Source organism: Lissotriton vulgaris, chromosome 4_1 (assembly GCF_964263255.1).
Source record: "Lissotriton vulgaris chromosome 4_1, aLisVul1.2, whole genome shotgun sequence".
Lineage (NCBI taxonomy): Eukaryota > Metazoa > Chordata > Amphibia > Caudata > Salamandridae > Lissotriton > Lissotriton vulgaris.
In genome coordinates this window covers 682604169-682630992 of record NC_141691.1, presented here as the reverse complement: position 1 = coordinate 682630992, position 26824 = coordinate 682604169, and the positions used below count along the sequence as shown (strand labels likewise).

The window sequence follows — 26824 nt, the reverse complement described above, 5'->3', positions numbered from 1 at the left end:
TTTAACTCAAAAGTCTGAGCTAACTGTGACCACCTGCTCCTTTTTAGTGCCATCTCCAGATATTCAACATGGTTGCTCTACCTGCACGTTTCTGCCTCTCTCCTTATTCCTTGTTACTCTCTCTTAGTTTCCCACTCATCCTCTGCTTATAACCCACTGGATTATAACCCACTGGAATCCTCCAGGCCCCAGATACCTTTCATACTTTATTATCCTCCTTCTTCCTATTGACCCAGTGCCACTCCATTTAAGTTGACTTTCAGCTGCACCCTCATTCCTATTCGGATTGCTGCTTGCTTTTGCTACTTCCTTCCTACTATTTGTTCTATTATTATAATTATTATTATTAATAATGTTATTTATAAATCGCACAATCAATGTAAAAGCATCCTGGCACTAGACAGACTGTTATAGTCAATTCACAAGACAATATCACAAGACAATTTGGGAGACAATATCACAAGGCATTATCTTGTAAGCAGCCATGTTTTAAGAGATTTCCTAAACTGACCAAGATTTGGCAACTTTCACAAAGAAATTAGTAGTTTGTTCCACAGGTAGACAGCTTGAACAGGGAAAGCTCTACCTCCATCCCGAGAGAGTCAGTATGTATTTACTTTGTATCATAAAGCCAGCTTCTGCTGATTAACTAGAGAGGTCACCACTATATCTCTGTCAAAAAATAGTCTCCAAGTATTCTGACCACCGAAGAGGCCACCTGTGGAAAATAGTCTGAGTTGGCAAAAAATCCACCGGTAGTGGTCATGAGATCTTATTTGGCACACAAAAGATCACCTCTGTCTTATCTTTGTTAACTTTGAGAAAATTAGAAAATTTGATGTCAGCCAACTAGTAACCTCCTGCATACATGGATAGAAACTATCCTACGGTGTGGGTATTTTTAGGTCAACCGATATTATATGCTGGGTGTCACTGACAGAACTCATGAAGACTACTCCACTCATGGTAAAGCAACTGAGCCAACGGCCTCAGAAAGACATTAAATAGGGTGCTGCTCAGTGCTGACCCCTGGGGTACCCACTGTACTATAGCTTTGAGTTCTGACTGGTATTGGGGTATCTGAGTCCTGTCCTTCAAATAAGACACACACTTTTTTAAAGCTTTACCCTTTATACAGCTATCAGATAGTCTAAGAAACCAGTCAATCATGGGAGACTGTAGCGAATGAAGCTGACAAGTCTAATAATGCGGGGCAACAAAGTTACTTTTGCCGATTGCCATTCTCAGATACTCAGATCATTCAGAACATATGCCAGCAGGTCTCTGTTACCTTCATAGGGCGAAAGCTCAACTGAGCCAGATCCCATAGCTCATTACTCTGGAGATGGCCTACTAAAATAGAATTTACATAGTGAAATAGGCCAATAATTACCCCAAGTTCCATATCACTTTCCCCATAAGCTTCCTCTCACTTTTCCTTCTGGTCAAACCCTGGTGTCCTCTTGACGGCTGTTTTGTCGTGAACCTTACATGTGTTTTGAGCTCCTATTCCCTACACGTTCTCACTCTATCTTGTTGCCATCTAAAGTGACCTGAACTCACTAGTCCCTCTCTAGGACCCACTGTTTCCCCCAGAGTACCTAAATACTTAGGTTTTTAGGTCGAGCATTCGATACCTAGTGTATATACTTTAGTATTTACTTTAGTATATATACTTTAGTTTATACTTTAGTATACACTTATATGTGTATGTACTTTGTGGGCTCTGGAGATCAGCCCTAGGACTTGTCTGCTTTCGCTTAGGGACTTTTTTTCTGTTCAACTGCCTCTATTTAACTGTCTTGATAGAAAACGACCAGCAGAGGTCAGTAAAATACCAGAATCACTTTAGCATTCCCTAGATTCCAGTCCATAGAAATTGTCTTCCAAGAGCACCCATAGAAAATCATTTTATATTAAAAATAGAGCTTTGGACTACACAATTTTCCAGCTGAAAGGCAATATTTCTCTCCATGTGTTCCCATACCTGACGTGTCACACATTTTGGTGCTTACTTTCCCTCCATGTTAAAGAACAATAGATGTTTCAGCACCCAGGCTAATGTGCTGCATAGCTAAATACATAAAGATATGGCCTCTCTAGCAATGAAAATTTCTGATAACTCCATCAAAATTCAGGATAATAAAAATAAAATGGACGCTTTCACACATTCAGTGGCTAAAATTCTTCCTATGCATGCTCAGCTTCTGGATTTGGAAAATCGAAATAGACAGTATAACCTTCGCATTTTCAATTTGCCTGAAGAAGTTGAGGGTTCTAATTGTCGTCTATATCTGGAATCTCTGCTTCCTGGTCTTTTAAATATCAAGTTTCCTGACAAATTTGAAGTGGATAAAGCTCATAGAATCCCTTCACACCGTAACCCTCGACATACTAAACCCAGGGAAATGATTTTCAAAGTTCTGCGTCATCACCATCTTATCTTAATGAGGAAAGCTGTGAGAGAAATCCCCTCACTAATGGTGAATGGTAAAAAAAAATGTATTCATCAAGACTTTGCAAAAGAGACTGTTGCTATATGCAAGGAATTCTCTGCATGTCGTCCACAGCTCAGAAGTCTTGGCTTCAAATATGGACTGTTTGATCCTTCCACGATGTGCATTTGGAAAGACAACGTTTCCAAATCATTTCAACGTCCTGAAGAACTGAGGCATTTTCTTGCACAGCAAGCTCCACCATCCATGGACACTCATGATCCTAACACTTGACTCTTTCTAATCTGAGATTATTTGACACACATATGCACGTTCTTCTTATATTCATGGGCCTCAATGGTTCTGATCATGCTTGTGGAACGGGTGTGCGTTTCTATGTTTATATTTATGTTTCTTGTTTGTTCCTTTCTCCTTCTTTTCTTTTCCTTCTATTTCCTTCTACCATATAGGGTTGTTGTTTTCATCTATATCTCTACTATGCTTTTTCTTATCTCTTCTTGTTTCGATTCCTTTTTCTCCTTTCTTCTTCTTTCTAATGGCTAATATTCACCATAATAAAATTGTTTCTCTTAAGGTGAAAGGTTTGAGACACCCAATTAAACGCACAAAAATGTTGGATTACCTGGGTAGTTGCAAAGCTGATATTTGTTTTGTTCAGGAAACGCATGTTGAGGATAAGATTCTACAGTATATGAATAAAAAGTGGGTTGATACTATTGTTTCTTCTCCTGCTAAGGGAAAGAAAAATGGGGTCGCTATTTTCTTTGCGAAAAGATTGCACTGTCAGATTCTAAGTAAAATTTCAGATTCTGAAGGTAGATATATTATAGTCAAAATTAAAATTCATGACTCTACTTTCTTTTTGCTTAATATTTATGGTCCTACGGCGGATGATCCCGCTTTATGGTCTACTATCACCACTGAAGTTTTAAAGTTGGGTAAAGTTCCATTGATTGTTGGGGGGGATTTTAATGTTATTGCTGACCCATTGTTAGATATGTTATCTACTACTAGATTCCGTCCTCCCAAGGTTTTTCATGCTTTTAAAGCTTTTCTTCATACCACCAAATTAGCTGACATTTGGAGATTACACTTTCCCACTGAAAAATGTTTTTCCTTTTTTTCCAACCCTCATAATTCTCATTCAAGGATTGATTAATTTTTGCTTTCCCCATCTCTTATTCAATTTGCAACTAGCCCAGTCATTGGCACCATTGATATATCAGACCACTCTTTAATATATTTTGTTTTGAATGTATCATCCACTTTCACTAAACAAACTAGATGGCGTAAGAATGCTGGTATTGTCCTCAATGAAACTCATAAACCTAAATTATTACAGGCTATTCAAGATTACTTTTTGTTTAATCCAGAAAATTCTACTTCTATAGTCAATAGATGGGACGCTTTTAAAGCTTAAATTAGAGGTACTACAATTTCTATTATGGCTCATGAGAACAAACAATTCAACTCTAATATTAAACTCCTAGCGAAACAAATAGCGAAATTTGAGCGATGATTTATTACATCCAGTGATCCTCAATACAAAATTAAACTCCAAAAACTTCGACATGAATTTAATGCTATCCTCAGTAAAAGGGCGGGGTTCAACTTGCTAAGTCAAACGCTAGATTCCGTTTTAACTCCAATAGGTCTGGGAAACTCCTTGCAAACTACTTGCGCATTAAAAAGGATAAAACGCAAATAACCTCCATTCATGGTCCTCAAGGTAAGGTTGCAGTGTCCCAAAATGATATTGTCCAAGAATATTTACATTTTTATTCCGACATATATAACAAACCAGATCCTTGTGCTAATTCCGTAATTGATGCTTTTTTAAAGACTTGTGATTTACCCCAAATTTCTCCATCCGATAGACTCGGATTAGATTTGCCAATCACTATTGATGAGATCCTGAATGCCATCAAATCACTCCCAAAGAATAAATCTCCGGGTCCTGATGGTCTTCCTGCTGAATTCTATAAAGAATTTCAACCTCACCTTTTACCTTATTTATTTCAACTTTTTTCACATTTTGGCTCCTCGGGTACTATTTCAGGCTCTTTTTCGGATGCTTTAATTATTGTGCTCCCCAAGCCTGATAAAGATCCTACACTAGCCTCCAATTACCGTCCTATTTCCTTAATAAACCAAGACTGTAAGCTATATGCTAAAATCCTTGCCTCTGGATTAGCTTCTGTCCATTCTGTTATTCATCCAGATCAATCTGGTTTTATGAAAAATAGATACTCTGCTAATAATACAAGAACACTACTACATGGTATTGAACAGAGCCCTACCCTTTTTGTCCCTGCTGGAGTTATTGCTTTAGATGCAGAAAAAGTATTTAATAAAATTCATTGGCAGTTTTTATTTACAACTTTATTGTTAATTTTGGTCCCGCTTTTATTCGTATAATTTAGGCTTTATGTTATGCTCCCACTGCCCGATTTTTTATAAATGGCCACATTTCTACTCAATTTTCCCTTTTTAGAGGAACACGGCAGGGATGTCCCCTTTACCCTCTTTTTTTCCTGATGGGAATTGACCTTTTCTTAATTACATACGTCGTTGTGAGGACATTCAGGGTATCACAATTAAAGATGTCACTATTAAAACTTTAGCTTATGCGGATGATGTTTTATTGTTTATTAGTAACCCAATTTCTTCTGTTCCGTCCTTATTAGACATTATTGCCAAATAATTTGTAGTCTTAGGTTATAAATTAAATGCTAATAAATCTGAATTTTTCCCTTTAAATGTTCTTTGTACCTCCGATATGCTACCTACGACAGATATTATTTGGCAAAAAAACAAGCTGAATTACCTTGGTATTTTATTTTCATCATCCTTGCCTGCCATGTTAAAATTAAAATGTAATTTTATATCTGAGTATGTAAAAAATAAAACTTCTAGATGGTCTTCCCTTCATCTCACCTGGTGGGGGAGAATGGAATCTATAAAAATGAATATTGCTCCGAAAATCTTTTACTCCCTTGCTATGATCCCCACTCAATTTCAGCTAAAATTTTATAAAGATATTGATAAACTGTTATCCCAATTTCTTTGGAACAATAGGCCCCCTTGTATTGACTACAAAAAATTGAAAATCCCTAAATGCCATGCAGGATTTGCCCTCCCTGATTTTTATCTTTATCATAAAGCTTTCATATTAAAACAGAGTTCCTTATGGTTTAATACCTCCCCTGTTGTTAAGCCCCCTATTTGGTTTGATATAGAAAAATCACTTGTGGATCCTTTCCCATTGCCCTCCTTATTAACAATGTCTCATACTTCTAAGGTTGTACATCATTCTTCTATAATCAAATCCTCAAGATTAATACTTAATGATTTAGATTCTAATTTTGCCTCACCCTTACTTTCTACAGTGCATTTATCCCTATGGCATAGTGCCCTTAATAAATTAAATAGAAATGTCAATTTCTGGACCTCATGGATTAAAGAAGGCATTTTCTATCTTAAAGATGTATTTTGTGATGATGCCTTTATTCCCTTTGATCTGCTACAATTGAAATTCAACTTACCAGATACTGATTTGTTAAAATATCAATTTCTATGTAACTCAATTTTAGATTCTTTTCCGAATGGTATTCCATCTACAATCACAACTGATTTGATGATTTATCTCAATGTTGTTTCTTCGTCCTCTAAGGCTGTTTCTATTTTTTATAAAAAATCCACCACTTCCATGGGTACCAACATTGCTACAATTTCAACATTTTGGAATACTGAACTTTCAATTTCTCTATCTGATGATTCCTGGTCGAGTATTTGGATCAATAGTATCTCTAGTTGGTTACCAGTATCTCTTTATCAAACAAATGCATACATTTTGTTTAATTCATTATGGTCACCATTACGTCTGTATCGTGCTAAATTGCTCCCATCAGACGTTTGTTGGCACTGTAATTTAAGTCCTGGATCATTACGTCACATGTTATTTGATTGCCCTATAAATGTTGAAATTCTGGTGTGAAGTTTGGGACATTATATTAAAAATTCTACCTATTCAAGATATTCTTTCTTAGAAATTATTAATTTGCAAATCAGTTGTTTATACGCACCCTCTTAATGACGTTGAGGCAAAGATTTTTAATTTCTTGATTTCAGCTGCGTTAAAATCAATCACTTTTTGTTGGAAGGACGCTACTTCTCTTTCTGTTCATGCTTGTATGGCTGAGATACCCGCCACCCCCTCTCAACACATTCCCCAAGAATGGGAAACCGGAAACGGTTCTGAACTTTTGGAAGACGGGAGGGAGTGACCCTCCCGGCCGTATTTATTAAAATATGAAACAAAAATTAAAACATTAAAATAACAGTTTCATATTAATGTACAATTTCATTTCCACATTGCGATGTTTGGCTAACCTTAACATATTCTCTAATACAAAGGTTCTCCTAGCCGAACTAACATCCTACAAAACGTTTAACTTGAAATTGTACATCCTAACGTTTAAGGGCCAACGGCAAGGTCGTAACCGGTGTCAAGATCCCTAAACCAGACATATCCCCCTCACTTGTGAGGGGCGACCGCACAGAGGCGTACCTCAAGTGCATTTACCAATTTCCCTTGACTTGACGGGGGCCCCAATAAACTCGACGCCATTTAAAGGTCGTCCGAGGACTCGTGTGAGGTATCTAGAAGGTAGCGTAGACCCCCTCCCAAACCCCACACAACTTACCACATCTGCCGTCGCAGATGTCCCGGCCCCGGGAAATTCCCCAGGAGGGGGCTGTAACCCCTCCTATCCAGGAAGGGGCCTTGACCGCCTTTCCTTTCCTTTCGGCGGCCCATCCTTAGAAGGGACCGCCTCCCCGTTGAGGGGCCAATGGCCACTTCCCTCGAGCGCTCCCATCCGTAATGGGTGACGCCCACCCCTAGGGATCTTCCAATTACTGCTCACCGATCATGACCTTACCGCCCGACCAAAATAAATACGACAATTCTAACTAAATTACTAAATGACTAAATTACTAAGAGACAGTAACAATTACCATTTATTAAGAGGCATGATTACTGATCAACACTAGTGCATAACTACTTTATTTGCAAAACATATTACAATTGGACCATTCTTTATTGCATATTCAAAATTTATCACGATAGTTATCATAACCTGCAAAATTAATGTTAACACATCAAACTCTATTCCAAAACCACATGCTGTCCTCAGGGGCTGGTGGGTGGGTCAAAATTGGCTCTTCGTTCCGTCTCGAGCTCACGTGCAGCGAGGAGGTGCAGCTTCAGAGCACAGGAACAAGAGGATGCTTTCTTGGCTTGTTGCTCCTTTTATCCGTCTTCAGGGCGGGCGTAAACCCGCCCCTGCCTGCCCCAAAGGGCGTGGCCGGCCGCGTCAGTGTCTAGGCCAGCCCACTCCAGGGCGGGAAAAAGCGCGCCCCGGCTACGCCGCTTCGGGCATACCAGCCGAGACTCGCCTCCCGCCCAAGATGGCTTCCCGGGGGGATCGTGGTACTCCGCCATACGTTCGGGGGGACCGAATGGTCGCCCCTTTCCAGTGGTCATGGATCATCTTTACAAGAAGAGGTCCTCAATTGTCTCTACAAGGAGTTAATCATAATTCACTGTCTTATCAATCTTTTTGGTCTCCTATTGATTCATATTTACTGTTATGAATATTGTTTTTGACTGTAATTTGTTTTTATTCATAAATTGCTTCTGACCAATTTTGTTATGTTAATAGTAACTCTACAATTCATGTAATATGATATATTCTTTCTTCTCCCCTTCCTCCCTTCCCTTCCCTCCTCCATTCCTTGATTTTATTTTCCCTCTGATAGATTATTCTCTTGTTGTATTTTATGACTCTATGATAGTTAGGTCGTAATTTATCTTAGTTAATTAATCGTAATTTAATGCTATTTAATATATTTTTCTGTATTGTCCATTTCTGTCACTTTTTGAAAAATTCAAAAAAATTATTCTAACATAAAGAAAAAAAAGAATTGGGTGCCTAGCCTACAAAGCAGCCCACTCCACTATCCACCCTACAGTTTTAACCCGCTCAAATTATCTGGTGATATGAGAGGTCTCCAAAGCAAAATAACCTTTCATTAAAGGCCCAGAGCTTCAAAACTTCACACATAGCACCTATCGCTCTTAGGGGCTACTTCTCCTCTGTGAATCATCTCCCTGTCAATCTCGGGACTAAAAGCACTTTCTAGTCAACCTCTAAAGATGTTTCATATTCGACTGTATTTAACTCAAAAGTCTGAGCTAACTGTGACCACCTGCTCCTTTTTAGTGCCATCTCCAGATATTCAACATGGTTGCTCTACCTGCACGTTTCTGCCTCTCTCCTTATTCCTTGTTACTCTCTCTTAGTTTCCCACTCATCCTCTGCTTATAACCCACTGGATTATAACCCACTGGAATCCTCCAGGCCCCAGATACCTTTCATACTTTATTATCCTCCTTCTTCCTATTGACCCAGTGCCACTCCATTTAAGTTGACTTTCAGCTGCACCCTCATTCCTATTCGGATTGCTGCTTGCTTTTGCTACTTCCTTCCTACTATTTGTTCTATTATTATAATTATTATTAATAATAATGTTATTTATAAATCGCACAATCAATTTAAATGCATCCTGGCACTAGACAGACTGTTATAGTCAATTCACAAGACAATATCACAAGACAATTTGGGAGACAATATCACAAGGCATTATCTTGTAAGCAGCCATGTTTTAAGAGATTTCCTAAACTGACCAAGATTTGGCAACTTTCACAAAGAAATTAGTAGTTTGTTCCACAGGTAGACAGCTTGAACAGGGAAAGCTCTACCTCCATCCCGAGAGAGTCAGTATGTATTTACTTTGTATCATAAAGCCAGCTTCTGCTGATTAACTAGAGAGGTCACCAATATATCACTGTCAAAAAATAGTCTCCAAGTATTCTGACCACCGAAGAGGCCACCTGTGGAAAATAGTCTGAGTTGGCAAAAAATCCACCGGTAGTGGTCATGAGATCTTATTTGGCACACAAAAGATCACCTCTGTCTTATCTTTGTTAACTTTGAGAAAATTAGAAAATTTGATGTCAGCCAACTAGTAACCTCCTGCATACATGGATAGAAACTATCCTACGGTGTGGGTATTTTTAGGTCAACCGATATTATATGCTGGGTGTCACTGACAGAACTCATGAAGACTACTCCACTCATGGTAAAGCAACTGAGCCAACGGCCTCAGAAAGACATTAAATAGGGTGCTGCTCAGTGCTGACCCCTGGGGTACCCACTGTACTATAGCTTTGAGTTCTGACTGGTATTGGGGTATCTGAGTCCTGTCCTTCAAATAAGACACACACTTTTTTAAAGCTTTACCCTTTATACAGCTATCAGATAGTCTAAGAAACCAGTCAATCATGGGAGACTGTAGCGAATGAAGCTGACAAGTCTAATAATGCGGGGCAACAAAGTTACTTTTGCCGATTGCCATTCTCAGATACTCAGATCATTCAGAACATATGCCAGCAGGTCTCTGTTACCTTCATAGGGCGAAAGCTCAACTGAGCCAGATCCCATAGCTCATTACTCTGGAGATGGCCTACTAAAATAGAATTTACATAGTGAAATAGGCCAATAATTACCCCAAGTTCCATATCACTTTCCCCATAAGCTTCCTCTCACTTTTCCTTCTGGTCAAACCCTGGTGTCCTCTTGACGGCTGTTTTGTCGTGAACCTTACATGTGTTTTGAGCTCCTATTCCCTACACGTTCTCACTCTATCTTGTTGCCATCTAAAGTGACCTGAACTCACTAGTCCCTCTCTAGGACCCACTGTTTCCCCCAGAGTACCTAAATACTTAGGTTTTTAGGTCGAGCATTCGATACCTAGTGTATATACTTTAGTATTTACTTTAGTATATATACTTTAGTTTATACTTTAGTATACACTTATATGTGTATGTACTTTGTGGGCTCTGGAGATCAGCCCTAGGACTTGTCTGCTTTCGCTTAGGGACTTTTTTTCTGTTCAACTGCCTCTATTTAACTGTCTTGATAGAAAACGACCAGCAGAGGTCAGTAAAATACCAGAATCACTTTAGCATTCCCTAGATTCCAGTCCATAGAAATTGTCTTCCAAGAGCACCCATAGAAAACAATTTTATATTAAAAATAGAGCTTTGGACTACACAATTTTCCAGCTGAAAGGCAATATTTCTCTCCATGTGTTCCCATACCTGACGTGTCACACATTTTGGTGCTTACTTTCCCTCCATGTTAAAGAACAATAGATGTTTCAGCACCCAGGCTAATGTGCTGCATAGCTAAATACATAAAGATATGGCCTCTCTAGCAATGAAAATTTCTGATAACTCCATCAAAATTCAGGATAATAAAAATAAAATGGACGCTTTCACACATTCAGTGGCTAAAATTCTTCCTATGCATGCTCAGCTTCTGGATTTGGAAAATCGAAATAGACAGTATAACCTTCGCATTTTCAATTTGCCTGAAGAAGTTGAGGGTTCTAATTGTCGTCTATATCTGGAATCTCTGCTTCCTGGTCTTTTAAATATCAAGTTTCCTGACAAATTTGAAGTGGATAAAGCTCATAGAATCCCTTCACACCGTAACCCTCGACATACTAAACCCAGGGAAATGATTTTCAAAGTTCTGCGTCATCACCATCTTATCTTAATGAGGAAAGCTGTGAGAGAAATCCCCTCACTAATGGTGAATGGTAAAAAAAAATGTATTCATCAAGACTTTGCAAAAGAGACTGTTGCTATATGCAAGGAATTCTCTGCATGTCGTCCACAGCTCAGAAGTCTTGGCTTCAAATATGGACTGTTTGATCCTTCCACGATGTGCATTTGGAAAGACAACGTTTCCAAATCATTTCAACGTCCTGAAGAACTGAGGCATTTTCTTGCACAGCAAGCTCCACCATCCATGGACACTCATGATCCTAACACTTGACTCTTTCTAATCTGAGATTATTTGACACACATATGCACGTTCTTCTTATATTCATGGGCCTCAATGGTTCTGATCATGCTTGTGGAACGGGTGTGCGTTTCTATGTTTATATTTATGTTTCTTGTTTGTTCCTTTCTCCTTCTTTTCTTTTCCTTCTATTTCCTTCTACCATATAGGGTTGTTGTTTTCATCTATATCTCTACTATGCTTTTTCTTATCTCTTCTTGTTTCGATTCCTTTTTCTCCTTTCTTCTTCTTTCTAATGGCTAATATTCACCATAATAAAATTGTTTCTCTTAACGTGAAAGGTTTGAGACACCCAATTAAACGCACAAAAATGTTGGATTACCTGGGTAGTTGCAAAGCTGATATTTGTTTTGTTCAGGAAACGCATGTTGAGGATAAGATTCTACAGTATATGAATAAAAAGTGGGTTGATACTATTGTTTCTTCTCCTGCTAAGGGAAAGAAAAATGGGGTCGCTATTTTCTTTGCGAAAAGATTGCACTGTCAGATTCTAAGTAAAATTTCAGATTCTGAAGGTAGATATATTATAGTCAAAATTAAAATTCATGACTCTACTTTCTTTTTGCTTAATATTTATGGTCCTACGGCGGATGATCCCGCTTTATGGTCTACTATCACCACTGAAGTTTTAAAGTTGGGTAAAGTTCCATTGATTGTTGGGGGGGATTTTAATGTTATTGCTGACCCATTGTTAGATATGTTATCTACTACTAGATTCCGTCCTCCCAAGGTTTTTCATGCTTTTAAAGCTTTTCTTCATACCACCAAATTAGCTGACATTTGGAGATTACACTTTCCCACTGAAAAATGTTTTTCCTTTTTTTCCAACCCTCATAATTCTCATTCAAGGATTGATTAATTTTTGCTTTCCCCATCTCTTATTCAATTTGCAACTAGCCCAGTCATTGGCACCATTGATATATCAGACCACTCTTTAATATATTTTGTTTTGAATGTATCATCCACTTTCACTAAACAAACTAGATGGCGTAAGAATGCTGGTATTGTCCTCAATGAAACTCATAAACCTAAATTATTACAGGCTATTCAAGATTACTTTTTGTTTAATCCAGAAAATTCTACTTCTATAGTCAATAGATGGGACGCTTTTAAAGCTTAAATTAGAGGTACTACAATTTCTATTATGGCTCATGAGAACAAACAATTCAACTCTAATATTAAACTCCTAGCGAAACAAATAGCGAAATTTGAGCGATGATTTATTACATCCAGTGATCCTCAATACAAAATTAAACTCCAAAAACTTCGACATGAATTTAATGCTATCCTCAGTAAAAGGGCGGGGTTCAACTTGCTAAGTCAAACGCTAGATTCCGTTTTAACTCCAATAGGTCTGGGAAACTCCTTGCAAACTACTTGCGCATTAAAAAGGATAAAACGCAAATAACCTCCATTCATGGTCCTCAAGGTAAGGTTGCAGTGTCCCAAAATGATATTGTCCAAGAATATTTACATTTTTATTCCGACATATATAACAAACCAGATCCTTGTGCTAATTCCGTAATTGATGCTTTTTTAAAGACTTGTGATTTACCCCAAATTTCTCCATCCGATAGACTCGGATTAGATTTGCCAATCACTATTGATGAGATCCTGAATGCCATCAAATCACTCCCAAAGAATAAATCTCCGGGTCCTGATGGTCTTCCTGCTGAATTCTATAAAGAATTTCAACCTCACCTTTTACCTTATTTATTTCAACTTTTTTCACATTTTGGCTCCTCGGGTACTATTTCAGGCTCTTTTTCGGATGCTTTAATTATTGTGCTCCCCAAGCCTGATAAAGATCCTACACTAGCCTCCAATTACCGTCCTATTTCCTTAATAAACCAAGACTGTAAGCTATATGCTAAAATCCTTGCCTCTGGATTAGCTTCTGTCCATTCTGTTATTCATCCAGATCAATCTGGTTTTATGAAAAATAGATACTCTGCTAATAATACAAGAACACTACTACATGGTATTGAACAGAGCCCTACCCTTTTTGTCCCTGCTGGAGTTATTGCTTTAGATGCAGAAAAAGTATTTAATAAAATTCATTGGCAGTTTTTATTTACAACTTTATTGTTAATTTTGGTCCCGCTTTTATTCGTATAATTTAGGCTTTATGTTATGCTCCCACTGCCCGATTTTTTATAAATGGCCACATTTCTACTCAATTTTCCCTTTTTAGAGGAACACGGCAGGGATGTCCCCTTTACCCTCTTTTATTCCTGATGGGAATTGACCTTTTCTTAATTACATACGTCGTTGTGAGGACATTCAGGGTATCACAATTAAAGATGTCACTATTAAAACTTTAGCTTATGCGGATGATGTTTTATTGTTTATTAGTAACCCAATTTCTTCTGTTCCGTCCTTATTAGACATTATTGCCAAATAATTTGTAGTCTTAGGTTATAAATTAAATGCTAATAAATCTGAATTTTTCCCTTTAAATGTTCTTTGTACCTCCGATATGCTACCTACGACAGATATTATTTGGCAAAAAAACAAGCTGAATTACCTTGGTATTTTATTTTCATCATCCTTGCCTGCCATGTTAAAATTAAATTGTAATTTTATATATGAGTATGTAAAAAATAAAACTTCTAGATGGTCTTCCCTTCATCTCACCTGGTGGGGGAGAATGGAATCTATAAAAATGAATATTGCTCCGAAAATCTTTTACTCCCTTGCTATGATCCCCACTCAATTTCAGCTAAAATTTTATAAAGATATTGATAAACTGTTATCCCAATTTCTTTGGAACAATAGGCCCCCTTGTATTGACTACAAAAAATTGAAAATCCCTAAATGCCATGCAGGATTTGCCCTCCCTGATTTTTATCTTTATCATAAAGCTTTCATATTAAAACAGAGTTCCTTATGGTTTAATACCTCCCCTGTTGTTAAGCCCCCTATTTGGTTTGATATAGAAAAATCACTTGTGGATCCTTTCCCATTGCCCTCCTTATTAACAATGTCTCATACTTCTAAGGTTGTACATCATTCTTCTATAATCAAATCCTCAAGATTAATACTTAATGATTTAGATTCTAATTTTGCCTCACCCTTACTTTCTACAGTGCATTTATCCCTATGGCATAGTGCCCTTAATAAATTAAATAGAAATGTCAATTTCTGGACCTCATGGATTAAAGAAGGCATTTTCTATCTTAAAGATGTATTTTGTGATGATGCCTTTATTCCCTTTGATCTGCTACAATTGAAATTCAACTTACCAGATACTGATTTGTTAAAATATCAATTTCTATGTAACTCAATTTTAGATTCTTTTCCGAATGGTATTCCATCTACAATCACAACTGATTTGATGATTTATCTCAATGTTGTTTCTTCGTCCTCTAAGGCTGTTTCTATTTTTTATAAAAAATCCACCACTTCCATGGGTACCAACATTGCTACAATTTCAACATTTTGGAATACTGAACTTTCAATTTCTCTATCTGATGATTCCTGGTCGAGTATTTGGATCAATAGTATCTCTAGTTGGTTACCAGTATCTCTTTATCAAACAAATGCATACATTTTGTTTAATTCATTATGGTCACCATTACGTCTGTATCGTGCTAAATTGCTCCCATCAGACGTTTGTTGGCACTGTAATTTAAGTCCTGGATCATTACGTCACATGTTATTTGATTGCCCTATAAATGTTGAAATTCTGGTGTGAAGTTTGGGACATTATATTAAAAATTCTACCTATTCAAGATATTCTTTCTTAGAAATTATTAATTTGCAAATCAGTTGTTTATACGCACCCTCTTAATGACGTTGAGGCAAAGATTTTTAATTTCTTGATTTCAGCTGCGTTAAAATCAATCACTTTTTGTTGGAAGGACGCTACTTCTCTTTCTGTTCATGCTTGTATGGCTGAGATACCCGCCACCCCCTCTCAACACATTCCCCAAGAATGGGAAACCGGAAACGGTTCTGAACTTTTGGAAGACGGGAGGGAGTGACCCTCCCGGCCGTATTTATTAAAATATGAAACAAAAATTAAAACATTAAAATAACAGTTTCATATTAATGTACAATTTCATTTCCACATTGCGATGTTTGGCTAACCTTAACATATTCTCTAATACAAAGGTTCTCCTAGCCGAACTAACATCCTACAAAACGTTTAACTTGAAATTGTACATCCTAACGTTTAAGGGCCAACGGCAAGGTCGTAACCGGTGTCAAGATCCCTAAACCAGACATATCCCCCTCACTTGTGAGGGGCGACCGCACAGAGGCGTACCTCAAGTGCATTTACCAATTTCCCTTGACTTGACGGGGGCCCCAATAAACTCGACGCCATTTAAAGGTCGTCCGAGGACTCGTGTGAGGTATCTAGAAGGTAGCGTAGACCCCCTCCCAAACCCCACACAACTTACCACATCTGCCGTCGCAGATGTCCCGGCCCCGGGAAATTCCCCAGGAGGGGGCTGTAACCCCTCCTATCCAGGAAGGGGCCTTGACCGCCTTTCCTTTCCTTTCGGCGGCCCATCCTTAGAAGGGACCGCCTCCCCGTTGAGGGGCCAATGGCCACTTCCCTCGAGCGCTCCCATCCGTAATGGGTGACGCCCACCCCTAGGGATCTTCCAATTACTGCTCACCGATCATGACCTTACCGCCCGACCAAAATAAATACGACAATTCTAACTAAATTACTAAATGACTAAATTACTAAGAGACAGTAACAATTACCATTTATTAAGAGGCATGATTACTGATCAACACTAGTGCATAACTACTTTATTTGCAAAACATATTACAATTGGACCATTCTTTATTGCATATTCAAAATTTATCACGATAGTTATCATAACCTGCAAAATTAATGTTAACACATCAAACTCTATTCCAAAACCACATGCTGTCCTCAGGGGCTGGTGGGTGGGTCAAAATTGGCTCTTCGTTCCGTCTCGAGCTCACGTGCAGCGAGGAGGTGCAGCTTCAGAGCACAGGAACAAGAGGATGCTTTCTTGGCTTGTTGCTCCTTTTATCCGTCTTCAGGGCGGGCGTAAACCCGCCCCTGCCTGCCCCAAAGGGCGTGGCCGGCCGCGTCAGTGTCTAGGCCAGCCCACTCCAGGGCGGGAAAAAGCGCGCCCCGGCTACGCCGCTTCGGGCATACCAGCCGAGACTCGCCTCCCGCCCAAGATGGCTTCCCGGGGGGATCGTGGTACTCCGCCATACGTTCGGGGGGACCGAATGGTCGCCCCTTTCCAGTGGTCATGGATCATCTTTACAAGAAGAGGTCCTCAATTGTCTCTACAAGGAGTTAATCATAATTCACTGTCTTATCAATCTTTTTGGTCTCCTATTGATTCATATTTACTGTTATGAATATTGTTTTTGACTGTAATTTGTTTTTATTCATAAATTGCTTCTGACCAATTTTGTTATGTTAATAGTAACTCTACAATTCATGTAATATGATATATTCTTTCTTCTCCCCTTCCTCCCTTCCCTTCCCTCCTCCATTCCTTGATTTTATTTTCCCTCTGATAGATTATTCTCTTGTTGTATTTTATGACTCTATGATAGTTAGGTCATAATTTATCTTAGTTAATTAATCGTAATTTAATGCTATTTAATATATTTTTCTGTATTGTCCATTTCTGTCACTTTTTGAAAAATTCAAAAAAATTATTCTAACATAAAGAAAAAAAAGAATTGGGTGCCTAGCCTACAAAGCAGCCCACTCCACTATCCACCCTACAGTTTTAACCCGCTCAAATTATCTGGTGATATGAGAGGTCTCCAAAGCAAAATAACCTTTCATTAAAGGCCCAGAGCTTCAAAACTTCACACATAGCACCTATCGCTCTTAGGGGCTACTTCTCCTCTGTGAATCATCTCCCTGTCAATCTCGGGACTAAAAGCACTTTCTAGTCAACCTCTAAAGATGTTTCATATTCGACTGTATTTAACTCAAAAGTCTGAGCTAACTGTGACCACCTGCTCCTTTTTAGTGCCATCTCCAGATATTCAACATGGTTGCTCTACCTGCACGTTTCTGCCTCTCTCCTTATTCCTTGTTACTCTCTCTTAGTTTCCCACTCATCCTCTGCTTATAACCCACTGGAACTTATAACCCACTGGAATCCTCCAGGCCCCAGATACCTTTCATACTTTATTATCCTCCTTCTTCCTATTGACCCAGTGCCACTCCATTTAAGTTGACTTTCAGCTGCACCCTCATTCCTATTCGGATTGCTGCTTGCTTTTGCTACTTCCTTCCTACTATTTGTTCTATTATTATAATTATTATTAATAATAATGTTATTTATAAATCGCACAATCAATTTAAATGCATCCTGGCACTAGACAGACTGTTATAGTCAATTCACAAGACAATATCACAAGACAATTTGGGAGACAATATCACAAGGCATTATCTTGTAAGCAGCCATGTTTTAAGAGATTTCCTAAACTGACCAAGATTTGGCAACTTTCACAAAGAAATTAGTAGTTTGTTCCACAGGTAGACAGCTTGAACAGGGAAAGCTCTACCTCCATCCCGAGAGAGTCAGTATGTATTTACTTTGTATCATAAAGCCAGCTTCTGCTGATTAACTAGAGAGGTCACCAATATATCACTGTCAAAAAATAGTCTCCAAGTATTCTGACCACCGAAGAGGCCACCTGTGGAAAATAGTCTGAGTTGGCAAAAAATCCACCGGTAGTGGTCATGAGATCTTATTTGGCACACAACAGATCACCTCTGTCTTATCTTTGTTAACTTTGAGAAAATTAGAAAATTTGATGTCAGCCAACTAGTAACCTCCTGCATACATGGATAGAAACTATCCTACGGTGTGGGTATTTTTAGGTCAACCGATATTATATGCTGGGTGTCACTGACAGAACTCATGAAGACTACTCCACTCATGGTAAAGCAACTGAGCCAACGGCCTCAGAAAGACATTAAATAGGGTGCTGCTCAGTGCTGACCCCTGGGGTACCCACTGTACTATAGCTTTGAGTTCTGACTGGTATTGGGGTACCTGAGTCCTGTCCTTCAAATAAGACACACACTTTTTTAAAGCTTTACCCTTTATACAGCTATCAGATAGTCTAAGAAACCAGTCAATCATGGGAGACTGTAGCGAATGAAGCTGACAAGTCTAATAATGCGGGGCAACAAAGTTACTTTTGCCGATTGCCATTCTCAGATACTCAGATCATTCAGAACATATGCCAGCAGGTCTCTGTTACCTTCATAGGTCGAAAGCTCAACTGAGCCAGATCCCATAGCTCATTACTCTGGAGATGGCCTACTAAAATAGAATTTACATAGTGAAATAGGCCAATAATTACCCCAAGTTCCATATCACTTTCCCTGTAAGCTTCCTCTCACTTTTCCTTCTGGTCAAACCCTGGTGTCCTCTTGACGGCTGTTTTGTCGTGAACCTTACATGTGTTTTGAGCTCCTATTCCCTACACGTTCTCACTCTATCTTGTTGCCATCTAAAGTGACCTGAACTCACTAGTCCCTCTCTAGGACCCACTGTTTCCCCCAGAGTACCTAAATACTTAGGTTTTTAGGTCGAGCATTCGATACCTAGTGTATATACTTTAGTATTTACTTTAGTATATATACTTTAGTTTATACTTTAGTATACACTTATATGTGTATGTACTTTGTGGGCTCTGGAGATCAGCCCTAGAACTTGTCTGCTTTCGCTTAGGGACTTTTTTTCTGTTCAACTGCCTCTATTTAACTGTCTTGATAGAAAACGACCAGCAGAGGTCAGTAAAATACCAGAATCACTTTAGCATTCCCTAGATTCCAGTCCATAGAAATTGTCTTCCAAGAGCACCCATAGAAAATCATTTTATATTAAAAATAGAGCTTTGGACTACACAATTTTCCAGCTGAAAGGCAATATTTCTCTCCATGTGTTCCCATACCTGACGTGTCACACATTTTGGTGCTTACTTTCCCTCCTTGTTAAAGAACAATAGATGTTTCAGCACCCAGGCTAATGTGCTGCATAGCTAAATACATATAAGGTCCTAAAGGCAGGACCGATTGCATTGCAAATGCTTGTTTTCTTTACATACAGTCAGCTAATGTTAACTTAACAGTCTCTACTGTGTCTTCCCTAAACCATATTAGCTTCTTGATCTACCATTATTGTAATCTAAGGAGAATATGCTTGATTTACCTTATGGTCATCTAATGAGACCATTGTTCAATGTAAGCAATAATGTCACTGTTCAAGATATACTGTAAAACTCACAAATACACATGGGGGAGATGGATAAGAAAGGGGTTCAGATGCACCCTTCCGAATTCAGTTAAAACAAAGAAGTATATCATCACTATGAAGAGAAATTATTTAATTAAGAGATTAGATGTATTATTGTCCAATGTTGGCCCTGGGCGGCCAGATCCATGCCATCATTTTAGCATATCCACATTTAGATAAATGTAGTTATCTTAAAAATTTGCCATGGATCCGGCAACTCCAGGACCGAGGTTGGCGAACCCTGGCTTAGAACACAGTTTGTGCTTACACTCATACATGCCTAAATGTATATATGTAGTACATTCTGTCCAACTTTGTAGATGAATACTGGATGACAAATAACACACACTGACAGCTGCCTTGGTTGACAAGCTTGCTCAGCGTTTTTCCATAACAGCTAACGGAACAGGACTTCACTCTTTAAAGGAAATAGAAAAAAGGTTCACAATCTTTCTTTATACTTAGAAAAAAATTTCCAAATATTTATGTGCAGTTTTGCCTCTGTGATCTTAGGTAGCCGAGGACTTCTTGCACAGAGGTAGACGTCAGTCACATATTCACTCACCTGGTCTGAAGAATATCCCACAAGCTTGTCCATGATTTCGCCTCTCGATAGCTCTGGGTGTTTAAGATGTATTTGTTGTAACACTTTTGTTCTGGCAGAAAGCATCACCATTAAGCAGGCCTCACTGGCGGTTCCCTGAAATAAATAATACAATAATCTGTTATAGCAAAATGAGAACGAGAGCAGCAAATCTGCATAGAAATTTTAGATAGTGGTTTTCATGTCTGTTCTGCCTCCCCATTTCTGAATAATTAATGCATCCCACTTATGTTTTTGTTGCTCTTATGAACGTAGTGATCAGAATGTAGTAGTCAGAACCCACTTTCGTCAGACAATTAATTCTGTCCTCACAAGCCACCACACAGCATAAGATTTAGTATCCAGCACCTGGGGCCCAATTGCAAATGTTGGGGTGGGCGGCTGCCACCCTCCGCCCAGCCCCACATGCGCGCTAAAGGCCACTCAGAGTCTCTCCACCAGCTCATAATGGAGTCCGAGGTGACCCATAGCTGCAGCCCCCGGGATCAATCATGAGTGTTGAGGTTCCCTGCCCGAGCCAATCCGGGTGCTGTTGTAACGGCAGGAGCAGTGTCTGGATTGGCTTAGAGGCTGGGGGCCTCTGGAAGTGTGTTCACGTGATGTAGTGAGGGGCTGGGAGGAAGCACCCTCTCCCCCCTTTTAATGCGGCACAAAAAGAGACAAGTCTCAGAGTTTATTGTGCTGGTACCGCACAATGAAGAGCTTCCTGCGTCCACACGGGTAAAGTGAGTTTGGCGACTGTGCTAAATACATATTACAGGAATCCAGATGACGGAGGGTGAGGCGCACCTGATCGGCTCTTCTCTGTCTTTCCTTAACCAAGGCCCATTTACTTCTTCTTTCCTCTCGTGACAGGTCGTCCCGCCAGCAATATTTCTTGAGCAAGGACACGTCGTGACCACCACTCAAAGCTGATAAAAATGCAGGCCTGACTTCCTCTCCTCCTAACGTGACCCGTCCTGGCCATGTGTCTGTTTGCTCACAGGGTACAATGTGTTCCTCAGCCAGTCTCTGCCTTCCTTCCTCCCCGGGTGGCAGCCTCCTACCACAGCTTGTGGTGTTTTCCATTGCTCGAATGCTGCAGCCAGCTGCTTGTTCTTTTCCCTCTTCCTCGTCTCTGACGTGTGAAGGAAGCTCCTTCACTCATGCCATGTTTCACCACCAACACTCATTACTCACGGGCATGCCATTATGATCATCATACATGTATTCCCTACATGTTATCATGTCGTGCATATCATTTTAAGCACCCATACGGTGGAACTCTAAAGTACACTGTGGGACTGTGATCAAGCCCAAGAAGCAGATGCGCCATATCTCATCTGCTTGTCTATGCAGTCTCCCTTTTATGGGGGATGTAAACCTGTTTATTGTGGGCTCAGTCTCCTGGGTCCCCACTGACACTTTTGTGTCTCTTTCATAGCTCCACTTCAATATGATGTAAATGCAGGCATTGCAAATGTGGGTGAGGGGGGGGGAGGGATATTAGGCGCACGCACTCCTCATCTACAGAAAAACCATTACTATGTCTTGTAGCACTTTCTAAATCTAGTCAGTCTTTCGAATTGTGCTGGATGCTCAATCATACAACTGAGTGCTGTTTGGTAGCTTTTGAGTTAGGTAAAGATGTTTGTAGAGCTTTGTGTGTTTGAAGGGATGTGAACTGAAGGGTACTACGATAAAGACGGGGTACACTAGTCTAATTTGCGAATGGATATGTTCCAACTGGACGTACAAGAGGCACTAACAGCGGCAGGATGTATGTAACTAAGTAGGTGGGGGGCTCTGTCATCGACGGGGGCCTCCTCCAGAGCTGTGGCGGAGTTACAGGGCGATCTGGAGGCAGACAGGTACAGTAAGGGTACCTCTGCGGCAGACTGGTACAGTAAGGGTACCTCTGCCTGGCACAGTAAGGGTGCCTGAGCCAAGGACCAGGAGCCGCAGGAGGTTCCGGGAAACCGCGACGGTGCCCCGTTAGTCCTTCGGGCGGTCGGGGGGCCTGAACCGACTGGGGGTGTGCCACACCGCTCCGCCCTGACAGGGGGGATGGGAGTATAACAGAAGATCGGCAATGTGCTGCACCTGCCGAGCATCGACTCACCGTGCTGGCCGGCTCTTTAGGCAGGCGGGACAGCGAGGGGCTGCCTGCTTGGGATCGCCCGTAAGATGACCTACCTAAACGTCATACATTTGTTGTATGAAAATAAACCTGCAGCAGTTCTTACCCATAATACGTGTCCAGAGTATCATTTGGGTTGGAGATGTGATATGTGTAAGTGGGCGAGAGCGAATGACGGTATGGGCACTATGCCGCTGGCTGCGTGCCAAGCAGGGGGACATCAGCGATGCAGCGCTCTAGTGGCCATTCGTTGCAGCTCCCCGCTGGTACATGGGGGTGGGCGTGGAGGTAGGCAGGGCTCCTTGCCCCTCCCCGCGATCGCCAGGTCATGCGGCCAGGGCTGGGTTTACCTGTCGGGGGCGTACCCCGTACTTAAACCTCAGCTGCCCACGGCTCGGCCTCTTTTCAGGCTGTCCGCCCGCTCGAGCGCTGTTCCCACCCTATCCCTTACCCAGCGGCTCGATAGGCGGTGCTAAGTAATGGAATGTTGTAACGTTGCCTTTTGTGTTGCAGGCGGAGTTGGCAGGGTATGCTCAGACATGAGTTCCTTGCTCACTTTGCCATTGGATTCAAGCAAGCCCGGCTGAAGATGGCTGTAATGCCAGAAACCGGTCCTGGGAAGCTTGATTCCGGTCCAGGGAAGACATGGCTTGGCAGTTCGGGCTGGACTGTTCCCATGAGGCACAGGGTCAGACTGATTTGCATATAGCCATGTCTGAACTGGGGTGGCAGAGTGGGCTAAATAACGGTGATGGATTAAACCCAGATCAGTTGACTGGGGGTGAGTGTTTGTATTGTCAACGCTCCGTCCATCATCCCCTTTGGTTTTTCTTTGTTCGCCCTAAGTTGGCAGGGTATGCTCAGACGTGAGTCCCTGGCTCACTTTGCCACTGGATTCAAGCAAGCCCGGCAGAAGACGGCTGTAATGCCAGAAACCGGTCCTGGGAAGCTTGACTCCAGTCCAGGGAAGACATGGCTTGGCAGTTCGGGCTGGACTGTTCCCATGAGGCTAGGGGCAGACTGATTTGCATATGGCCATGTCTGAACTGGGGTGGCGGAGTGAGCTAAAGAACGGTGATGGATTAAACCCAGATCAGTTGACTGGGGGTGAGTGTTTGTATTGTCAACGCTTCATCCATCACCCCCTTTGGTTTTTCTTTGTTCGCCCTAAAAGTGGCATTTCAAAAATACTTATAATAAATCTGCTCACACCATTGCGTAGCATTTATTATTACTATTTGAAACATACCAAACTTGACCACGCTGAGCCTCTCATATCAGGAATTACCACTGGAAAACCTATCAGGGAATCCCCAATGCATTCCTATGAGAGGGCAGCCCCACAGTAGTGAGAAACAAAAGTGGATGTTTGTCACTACCAGGACATGTCACACACTTAAGGTACATGTCCTATCTTTAACCTACAATTCACTCTGCCTATAGGGCTAGCTAGGGCCTACCTTAGGGGAGACTGACATGCAGTAAAAGGGGGTCACAGACATGGCACACACTTTAGGTGGCATTTCCCAGCGGCAGTTACACTGCACGCACAGGCCCTGCAGTGGCAGAGGCCTGGGATAGGTTTGAAAGGCTCGATTGGTGGATGGAGCAATCTGCGCTACAAGCCCACCAGTAGCATTTAATTCACCAGCCCTGGGTATATGAAATACCACTTTACAAGGGACTGACAGGTAAATTAAATAGGCCAAACAGGTGTAGACCAATCTTACCATATGTACCACAGAGAGCACACGCACTTTACACTGAAAAGCATGGCTAAAGTGCCCAGAGTCCTAAAACCACCAACACAAAGTCAGAAAAAAGGCTGGGAGAGAGGCAAAATGTTTAGGGATAACCCTGCAAAAAGGGCCAAGTCCAATCGAGAGTCTGCCTGCTCTAGATTGATGGAATATGTGTATTACCAAGAGAGCATGAAAAGAGGAATGAGGCTTGTCACAGGTCCTTTATCTAAGATGACTTATTCATTACACTTCCTTAATTCACAAAGAAAATGTGTGAATATATCTTCACATTACCATACATTGAAAACATCTTAAAGTATGTGCTTACAACAAAGTGTAAACCGATCAGTGGCCTGTTCGCTCACACTACCAATTTTACGTTTATTCCCCTAGCCTGCGACCAGAGAATGTCTGTTATAAGAAGGTGTTTGATAAAGCCTTGCAGTGATCTGCTGGACAACAAGCTCTGGCATTGCGCGGAGGGGGCAGGAAGCGTATTCTGGATCAAAAGCAGCTGGGGTGTTGTGTGTAAACAACAAGCTCTGGCATTGCGCTGAGGGGGTGGGGGAGCGGATTCCTTTGAAGTGTGAGTGCTGAGAGAGGCTCACAGGCTGCCAAATGGTGTTTGATGTGCACGTGCCTGCACACATGCATTGTAGGCAAACCGCCTGCGAGGGAGCATTTTTGAATGCCCCTTTACATAAGTCTCGCTGAGAATGCATGCGCGTTATCTCAGCGAGACCTAAAAAAGGGTCCTGAAGAAAATAAAGTAACAAGCATGGCAACTGCATTTCTCAAAATTGCACATTCTGACAGTAATAGATCAAATATTTAGGTAAGCTGACCAAGACTGCATTCCTCTACGCCAAACAGAATGAGATAGCTGTCTTCATCACAAACCTTCTCCCTTCAACTAAGAGGCAAGCTCCTTCCATTCTTCAAAACAGAGTAACATGTACCAGCAATCTTGTTAATAGGTGAGCAAACACAAAAAGTAACACCGAAATGTTTCAATCAAAATATCACAGGCTAGTATTGACCCAAGAGCCAGTGACTACCAAACGGATGTTCAGGACTAAAGATGTGTCCCTAAAACCAACACCTCCATTTTATTATCAGCATTCAAATTCAAAAAGTTATTTGTCATCCAAATTATGACTGAAGCACAACATTCCCGAAGTTTAAGGGAAATGTCAGAATTACTACAACTTTATCATATCAACAATTGAACATCAGCAGCATAGTTATAAAGGAACAACAAAGGAAACAATTGAAGGGATTAAATCACACACTATTTCTAAATTAATCAATTTCTCGTGTTTTCACTTTTAAAATAAAAAAGTACTTAAATTCACATACAACTAAATACTAAATGTAAAATTATTTATGTACACCATGAAATTGTGACTTCTCTAGCACCACCTGAAATAAAGATTTGTTTCAGATGGTGTCTTATTGTTACGCAATGTACATCACCTCTGTAAGAAATTGGGATATTAGTTGGGACATGTGGAAGCCCTATTCATATAATAAACCAAATCCCTGTCAGAGTGAACCACAAAAGTCACTAAATTAACCTGTGCTTAACCCTCTGGCAGCTTGGCACAAAGACAGTCAGGCTTAACTTAGAGGTAATGTGTAATGTATTTATGCAGCACACACACAGTGATAAAGTAAAAACACAACACAGTAGAAATCTCAAATTAGTTTAGAACAATAGAGTAAAATTTAAAGACTGGGCTTTAAATTCATCATGCCAGTGCATCCATGCAGCATCTGTGCCACTGGCGAACCAAAGGCAAGCCCATATGCACCCCTCTTCACCCGACAGTTCCAGTGATGGTGCCGGTGTGGAGACATATCCAAAGGACCTATTTTCCAGATAGTATTTGTAAATGCAATTATTAGATTTGCATCCTAAAGGTAAGAATCAGAGGTGTGTTACAATCAATGTTGACGAAGATAGAGAGATCAGTTGCCCCAAACGAGCTGCTCATGTGAAACTGATGGGCGGCTACTCGATGTAAGAGTCTTAAGGAAAAGGTGGGTTTGGGGCTCTAGGTAAGGGGTTTGAGTACCAGATGAAGATTACTTGCACTTTAAATAATGCTTGTTCTCTCATTAAACACAAATATGAAATCATATATCTAGTACAATACTTGGTATTATATTGTTTATTGGGCAAGAGGAGACTCAGGACCTGACATTGTGGCTGCAGTCCCTTCATGGTATGTAATTTCTAGATTAGACTGGCCTGGTCGAATGGGGGGCAGCCTAGCGATTCTAGCTGATTGCACTCTCGAAACTTTGGCCACGCACTTGCAGGATTTCTTTGAGGTGGCATTTTTCAGATTAAAAGCCCACACTAGAGTAACTTTATCTGGCCTTTTGGTTTATTTTGGTTTATTGCACCCCAGGACTGCAAACAAATTTTCCTGCCTTTTCGATTCTGGCTCTCGAACAATTTCTCACTCAACCTAACTTTACAATTCTTGGAGATTCTTTGGAAGATCTCTCTTGTAGAGATTCGGCCTCACTCCTTGAGCTTATGGCTAACCTTGGATTCTCTTCATTGATTATGTCTCACACACATATTGCTGGTCATACCCGGGATCTATTTTTTTACCAACAATAATG

At 40.6% G+C, this 26824-nt stretch overlaps 2 protein-coding genes across 3 annotated transcripts in view; both read right to left on the bottom strand.

Moving 5' to 3' along the window:
- LOC147722438 (aromatic-L-amino-acid decarboxylase-like) overlaps positions 1-26824 on the bottom strand; it is a 1636613-nt gene that overhangs the window by 447368 nt on the left and 1162421 nt on the right. The gene's annotated exons all lie outside the window — the stretch shown is intronic.
- Positions 1-26824, bottom strand: part of LOC147722439 (aromatic-L-amino-acid decarboxylase-like) — a 712354-nt gene that overhangs the window by 447396 nt on the left and 238134 nt on the right. For both annotated transcript variants that reach the window (XM_086964959.1, XM_086964960.1), the window contains one exon: positions 20288-20422. In XM_086964959.1, the coding sequence (XP_086821085.1) occupies positions 20288-20422 (135 nt within the window). The remainder of the gene's footprint in view (positions 1-20287; positions 20423-26824) is intronic.